The 7802-nt window shown below is 41.0% G+C and overlaps 2 protein-coding genes across 2 annotated transcripts; one reads left to right on the top strand and one right to left on the bottom strand.

The window, feature by feature from the left end:
* The first annotated feature begins 1980 nt into the window (after positions 1-1980).
* On the top strand, positions 1981-2917 carry LOC148562698 (uncharacterized). The gene is made up of 2 exons (XM_088489724.1): positions 1981-2289; positions 2367-2917. Exons 1-2 carry the CDS (start codon positions 1981-1983, stop codon positions 2832-2834), a joined length of 777 nt encoding a protein of 258 aa, XP_088345850.1. The 3' UTR covers positions 2835-2917.
* A 2803-nt stretch (positions 2918-5720) lies between these two features.
* On the bottom strand, positions 5721-7041 carry LOC148562697 (uncharacterized). Its single transcript, XM_088490960.1, has 3 exons — positions 6783-7041; positions 6107-6703; positions 5721-6019 (listed from the first exon to the last, which is right to left on the bottom strand). The coding sequence occupies exons 1-3, from the start codon at positions 7039-7041 to the stop codon at positions 5721-5723; spliced, it is 1155 nt and encodes a 384-aa protein (XP_088347086.1).
* Between the last annotated feature and the right edge of the window lie 761 nt (positions 7042-7802).

Here is a 7802-nt window from a genome sequence, read left to right as displayed (position 1 = left end):
TTAATTACTTGCCTTTCTTCAATATTTTTGATATTGTTTAATGTCTTTTATATTGCATCTCAACACTATTTTCTATCTGTCTAACTAATCCTATCAAACGCTATTGTTGTTTAATCCATCAATTCTCGTGGGATCGACCCTTACTCACGTAAGGTATTACTTGGTATGACCCGGTGCACTTTCCGGTTAGTAAGTGTGGTTATAAAAATACCGCACCATTCTTGCCTAACTACTCCGAGGTATAGCTCGTCCACTGATAAAGGTCAGTAGACTTCTTGACTGGATCAAGATATACGTTGGCAATGGATGAGCAGCGAGGGTGGGTACCTGTAAAGGCACTCCGACGCTCAAGTTAGTGTAAAGTGGATAATAGATCTTATCTTAGAAAGAGTGACATACCTTATGTAGCTTTCTCGTCTGCTTTATATTTTAGCGGAAAAGGTCGGCCGTTTTTCTTAGGCTGTAACGCCCAGGAAGAGGATTAATTGTATGTCCGACGTTACTGATCTGAGGTTGTTTATGGCTAGTATGAAATCTTCGGTTATGATTGGGATTTAGGCGTTACCGAGCTATAACTTGTAACCGATGTTTACTGGTCATATCACAGCCCCCAAGCTTGACCTGACTTTTAAAGAGATAGGTTGAGCTTTATAATAGGCGAGTTATAGCTCGGTACACTATGCTTCCAGGTCAGCATATCTCTTTTAAAGTTACTCATAGGTAACTGAAAAGACTTGGGACTGTAATTACTTTTCCAGTCTCGAGACTTGTAAAACTTTAATTATTCTTTTCTCTAGACAGGTGCGAGTTCCAAGACTTAATTGTAACCGTCGAAAGTGAGCTTCATTTAATGGTATTGATTTTGCATCATAGATTGAAAGAGTTAAGTAAGTGAACGGTTTAGCATTTTGCTTCCTGTAATAAACTGGAGTGGCTATCCAGAAGCTTTTAAACACTATGAGCACCAGAGGTTAGTAACATTCTCCCTATTCTATTTTATTTTCACTTCCATTTTTCTGAGTTTATAAAAAACAATGAGCGAGAAGAAAGTAAAATCGTTGCCCAAGTTTGAAGACGATGAGTCGTACGACTGGGTTGATGATAATGTCAAAATAAGGGCTTCTCTATTTGCTGATAAGGATAGTGTTAATGAAGTTAACGTAGCTAGGATAGTGAAACCTGGTTTTCGCTTGGAATTACTGCCATGCAATCGCTCTGATCGTGTTTTTTCATAGGAAAAAGGACTTCGAAAGCTTTTTTATGAATAGTTGTGTGCTAGAAGAATTACGATTTCGACTCCCGTTTACTCAATTTGAATGTGACATTCTGAAACAAATGAACTGTGCTCCATCACAGGTTCATCCTAACGGCTGGGCATTTATAAAGTGTTTCCAGGTTTTGAAGCAATTCTTGGAAATTGAACCAGAGCTGGAGCTGTTCTTTTCATTATTCCAAGCCAAAGGGGTGTGGAAGGGATTATGGGTCAACTTAAACAGCACACCTGGTTTTTCTGTTTTTAAATTATATAAATCATCCTTCAAGGATTTCAAGGAAATGTTCTTGAAGGTGAAGTCAGTGGACGAGGATTTTCCGTTTTACCTAGATGAACATCTTGGGGAAAAATTCCCCTTGTACTGGTGTTGTCAACCACAACATATACTAGGTCCTGAACTGATAACTAATTGAAACGAGTGTATAATATCTTTTTTGATTGAAATGGTAGATAAGGGAGGTTTGATGTCTGTGTCCGATTTACTTCCTTGGGAAGATAATAAGTCGTCTGTGATGGATTATTTTGGTGAGGGCATCAGGATATATGTGTACATTTTGTTTTGAGTTGTCTTAGATTGAATAACTGCTTTTCTGATATTGTTATGTTTTTGTGTGACAGTTGGAAAATTTCCTGGAGTGTCGGCTTCTACTCTTAGGGCGCAGTTTAAATCTAAGAATTTTGAAGGTTCATCTTCGAATGCTGAAAAGATGGATATTGGAGGTGAAGTTGACCAGCCCCCACCCAAGAAGAAAGGGATTGTTTTTAAGAAAAGAAAGACGGAGATGATTGTTACTGCCGGAGAACAGGGCAAAGACGGAGTGATTCATCTTGAAGACTTATCCAGCTTTAGTGCAAAACAGGATAAGCTTCACGTTTTTGACAATGATGGAGACGGATCATCTGTTTGGGATCGGGGGTTTCCTTTCAACATCGTTGCAGACGAGGTTGTTCAAAGTTTTTCAGACATAGCTCGGGTGGAAGAAGCTGGGGATGTGGGAGTTGATCAGTTTCTTCAGGTCAGTTTGTGTTAATTACTTGTCCTATGTAAATATATGTATTATAGATGTTTATAAAGTTAAATCTCTAATTTCAGGTGTTGGGATTTCGTTTGGCCTGTATTGGCCAAAGTCAAGAGAAAAAACACAAGAAAGTTGTTATTGAAACTGAACAGGGTGCTGTTTTGAAAGAGCAACTGACTTCGAAGGAACTTGTCCTAACTGAATTAAAGAAAAATTTTTCTGATTTGGAAAAGGAGCTAAAAGTTGAGAAAGAAAGTCGTGAAAAGGTTGCCGAGCTGTTAAAAAAGAAAGAAACTGACCTTGAAAACATAAACAAACAAGTTATCGAGCTAACCGTACAAATGAAGGAATTTGAAACGAGTAAAGAGGGTGATATTCTTGATGCCTTTGCTGAAGGCTTTGAACGAGCTGTGACCCAGGCGAAGTTTCTTGTGCCTGATGGGGACTTTTTCTCAATGGACCCGAGTAAGGTGGTTCGAGATGGACAGCTTGTAGATGATAAAGAAGTGATCGAAGAAGGGGGTGATAATTTAGTTAACTAGTTGCTTTGAGCTTTTGAATATGTAATTCTTGTTTGTGTTTGCTTTTAGTTTGGGAACCATGACCCATGACTGTGTTATTTTGTTTAATGAATTTGTGTAATTAGGTTTTGGTTTATCCTAATTACTTTGTTTGATACCCGTGAAAGGGATTTGTCAACTGTGTTTTGAGCATTGCTTTGCATATTATCTGTCGTTCTGTTAAGAGGGGTAATTTGTAATGTGATAACAAATTTTCTGTTGATATTGATTGGCAAATTAAGATTAAGTTTAGTTAAGAAGAACATGCTAAAGAATGTTGTAAATTTAGGTAAGATTTATTCAAAGTAGTACCTTAACAATTTAATCCAGGTAGGCTAGCCTCGTTAAAACCTCCTTGAGCAAAACCCTTTTGGGAAAAATCTCAAGTGAGGAAAAAGAGTACTAGCATTCTGCCTTGTCTTAACTGTAATATTGCTTTAAAGAATTAACATTCAATGTACTTGGGATTCTAGTACCATCCAAGTGCTCTAGTCTGTAAGCTCCTCTTTCGAGGACTTCGGACACGCGGTAAGGGCCATCCCAGATTGCTACAAGCTTTCCGTGGGACGATGGTCGGCAAGCTTCTTCAGTTTTTCTCAACACCAAATATACAATGTTGAAGGATCTTGGTTGGACCCGTTTAGCATATCGTCGGCCAAGCTGCTGTTGTAAAGCTCGGTGGCGAATGGCCGCTGTATTCCTAACTTCTTCTATTAAATCAAGTTCTGCTCGGCGAGCTTGATCATGATGCTCTGCTTGCGCTCGCAAAGATTGTTGTGAAATTTCCAAGGGAATCATTTCCTCGGACCCATATACCAAGCGGAATGGGGTTTCTTTGGTGGATGTGTGTATTGTAGTATTGTATGACCACAATACCTCTGGAACCAACTCAGCCCAGAGTCCTTTGGCATCGTCAAGCTTTTTTCTCAAAGCGTGCAGGAGGATCTTATTAGCAGCTTCGGCTAAGCCATTAGATTGTGGGTGTTCCACAGATGAGAAGTGCTGGTTTATCTTTAGGTTCTGCAAAAAATCTTTGAAATTATGGTCGGTAAACTGCCGACCATTGTCAGTGACAATATGGCGAGGAATACCAAATCGACATATGAGCATACAAAGGATATCATTTGGGAGGATGTGATTCTTGCTAAGGGTTGTGCTTCAATCCACTTGCTGAAATAGTCGATAGCAACTACCAAATATTTCACCTGTCTAGGTGCAGTGGGAAATGGGCCGAGGATATCGATCCCCCACTGGTTGAATGGCCAACTTATCACTGACTGGTGAAGATGTTCGGCTGGTATGTTGATGATCGGGGCATGCTTTTGACATTGGTCGCAAGTTCTGACCTTCTTTCTGCTGTCTTCCCACAACGTCGGCCAGTAAAAACCAGCGCGAAGTATTTTCTGTGCTAGGCTTCTTGCTCTGGAGTGTATCCCACAAATTCCTTCATGAGCTTCGGCTAATACAAGATCGGCTTCAGGCCTGTCCAAACATTTTAAAAGTGGTCGGGAGTATCCTCGCCTATATAGAACATTATTCATTAGTGTGAAGAAAGAGGCCTGTCGTCGGAATCTTTTCTTATCTGAGATCCCTTCTGGGACAGAGCCGTCTTGTAGGTACTGTCTATAAGGTAGCTGCCAACTTTCTTCATTTAAAGTGCTTAAAATGTTAATGTTATGAATGCTCGTCTTATCTAAAGTCGATTGTAGTAGTGTTGCTGTGTGTGCTTGTGTAGTGGCTAATTTTGATAGAATGTCAGCCCTGTTATTTTGGTCTCTGGGGATGTGGCAAATTTCTATTTTTGAAAAAATGCTTATCAACTGTTGAACAATGTCTAAATATTTTATCAAAACTTGGTCTTTAGTCTGAAAAGACTGATTTACTTGTTGAACTACTAACAAGGAATCACAATAGACCTTTAAGCTGGTAATGTGTAAATCAATGGCTAACCTGAGCCCGGCGACGAGGGCTTCGTATTCAGCCTGGTTGTTACTGGCCTTAAAAGAGAACCGCAGAGAATGCTCAAGGATTATACCCTTCGGACTTTCTAATAATATCCCTGCCCCTGATCCCTGGGGGTTCGAAGCTCCATCCACAAATAAGGTCCAGTACAAGTTTTCTTCTTCCAGACATGTTTGGGTAAGCTCAGCAACAAAATCGGCCAAGTACTGGGATTTGACGGATCCCCTCGGTTGGTATTGAATATCAAATTCTGAAAGCTCAATGGCCCATTTGATAAGTCTGCCTGCTAATTTGGGTTTGGAGAGGATCTTCCGAAGAGGTTGTTCGGTCCTGACAATGATTGTATGTCCTTGGAAGTATGGTCGGAGTCTTCTCGACGAGAAGACCAAGGCCAGTGCAAGTTTTTCCAACCTCGGGTAGCGAAGCTCGGCGCCTTGTAGTGACTTGCTAACAAAATAGACCGGCTGTTGACCTTTGTCAGTTTCTGTTACAAGGACAAAACTAATTGCCATATTAGTAATAGACAAGTATATATATAATGGCTCATTGACTTTTGGCTTTTGGCTTTTGTAAAACAGGTGGTTTTGAAAGGAATTGTTTTAAATTTAGAAATGCAGCTTCACAGCTTTCAGTTCATTCAAAATGTTTTGTATTCTTTTTTAAACATTGGAAAAAACTAAAAGACTTTAGTGCTAAACAGGGTAAAAATCTTGATAAAGCCGTGAGCCGCCCTGTTAGCCGTTGAACCTCCTTTAGTGTTTTTTGGCTTTTCATATCAAGTATTGCCTGACATTTTTCGGGATTTTCCTCAATTCCTCGGCTGGTGAGGATGAATCCGAGGAATTTTCCTCCGCGGACACCGAAAGCGCACTTTTCAGGATTTAATCTCATGTTATATCTTCGGATCTATCCAAAAATCTCGGCTAGGTCGCGGATATGAGAGCTGCCAACCATGATTTTGGCGACCATGTCGTCAACATAAACTTCGATATTCCGACCTATTTGGTTCTCGAAGACCTTATTCATTAGTCTTTGGTACGTTGCTCCTGCATTCTTTAAACCAAAAGGCATAACATTATAGCAGTAATTACCATACTCAGTTATGAAGGCGATTTTCTCTTGATCCGGTGGATGCATGAGAATCTGGTTATAACCAGAGTACGCGTCCATGAAACTCAAGGAACCATAACCACAAGAGTTATCAACTAAAGTGTCAATGCAAGGTAAAGGATAAGCATCTTTAGGACATGCCTTATTTAAGTCAGTAAAATCGACGCACATGCGCCACTTACCGTTACTCTTTTTTACCATAACAACATTGGCGAGCCATGTTGTGAACCTAATTTCTCGGATGAAATTAGCCGTAATGAGCTTTTTAACCTCCGCCAGGGATGCAAGGCGTTTCTCTGCGCCGAGATTTCTCCTCTTTTGTGAGATTGGCCGAGCTTCTGAATTAATTGCCAACTTGTGCATAATAACAGATGGATCTATTCCGGGCATATCGGCAGGGGTCCAAGCAAATAAGTCGGCGTTCTCACGCAAAAATCTTACAAGTGAGTCTCTCTCATCCGTAGTGATCGATGTTCCCACAAAGGTGAATTTCATGGGATCCTCGGTTAGGGGGACCTTTGTTAATTCCTCATTTGGGATAGGCTGATCTTCAAAGTCGGCTCTTGGATCTAGCTCGACCAATCTCGGCTGGTCGGATTGTATGGAGTTGACCTGCGTCATGTTGCTCTTTTTGATGGGCTTCAAGCTTGTGTTATAACATTGCCGAGCTTCATGGAGGTCGTCGTGGATGGTTGTCACTAAATTGTCCTGCACAGGGAACTTAACACAAAGGTGAACCGTAGACACGATTGCTGCAAATCTAATTAAAAATGGTCTACCTAATATAAGATTATAAGGGCTAAAGCAGTCAACAACAAGATATTGAATGTCTTGTGTCTTAAAATAATAGTTGCTCACCGAGTGTAGTTTGTAACCACACGGAACCCAAAACAGGGACTCGCTCCCCTGAAAATCTGACCAAGTCTCCATGGTATGGTTGCAAAATGTTGCTACTTAGCTTCATTTTTTCAAACTTGGTGAAAAATAACACATCTGCACTGCTTCCGGGATCGAGAAGTACTTTGCGGACTATTAAGTCCCCCAACTGAACAGAAATTACCACTGGGTCGTCATAATTAGCATCGGTATGATTAAAGTCAGTTGAACGGAAAGTCATCTCTGGGAAGTCTTGAATCGGCTGAGGAATTTAAGGGGCATCTATGACTGCCAACATGGCCCTGTAAGTTCTTTTTCGGGCCGAGCTTGTATGTCTGCCTCCAGCATATCCTCCTGAAATACAATTGATAATTCCTCTGGGTGGGGCTGGTGCTTTATCTTTTTCCTTTGATGAGGGGCTTGCTGCAGAGGGGTCGGAAGCCGAGGTTACTTTCTTCTGCATGTGTTCTGCAATAAACTTGTCAAGGTGGCCTTGTCTTGCGAGGCGTTCGAGGAGATCTTTAGCGATCACGCATTCATCGGTTGTGTGCCCGTATTTCTGATGAAAAGTGCAATATTTGGATTTATCGACACTTTTGGATTCCGGGTAAGTGCCTGCTTTACGAGGAGGCTTGATTAGTTTGGAGTTGAGTATCTCTTTGATAATGTCATCCCTCTTTGCGTTGAACTGGGTATATGACTCATAACGGGGAACGGGCTTAAAGGCTTTCTTACTATCCCGGGGTTTATCATCATCCTTGGTGGTAGCTGATTTTTCTGATTTTCGGGCTTGCCGAAGTTCTTCAATGTCTATCTGTCCCTTGGCTTTCTCGCGAAATTCTGCCAAGGTTTTCGGTTTAGTCACAGCAATTGTCTCTTGGAATTTGCCCGGACAAGGCCGCTTTTAATGGCATGGAGATGGACTTCAGGATGAAGATCCGGGATTCTCATGGCGACCTTTGTAAAACAGGTAATATAATCCTTCAGGCTTTCTTGTGGACC

The sequence above is a fragment of the Arachis ipaensis genome, chromosome B6, assembly GCF_059453495.1.
Source record: "Arachis ipaensis isolate K30076 ecotype BB chromosome B6, ASM5945349v1, whole genome shotgun sequence".
NCBI classification, from domain to species: Eukaryota; Viridiplantae; Streptophyta; class Magnoliopsida; order Fabales; family Fabaceae; genus Arachis; species Arachis ipaensis.
The sequence above is the reverse complement of the archived record's forward strand: the minus strand, read 5'-3'. Positions and strand labels throughout refer to the sequence as shown.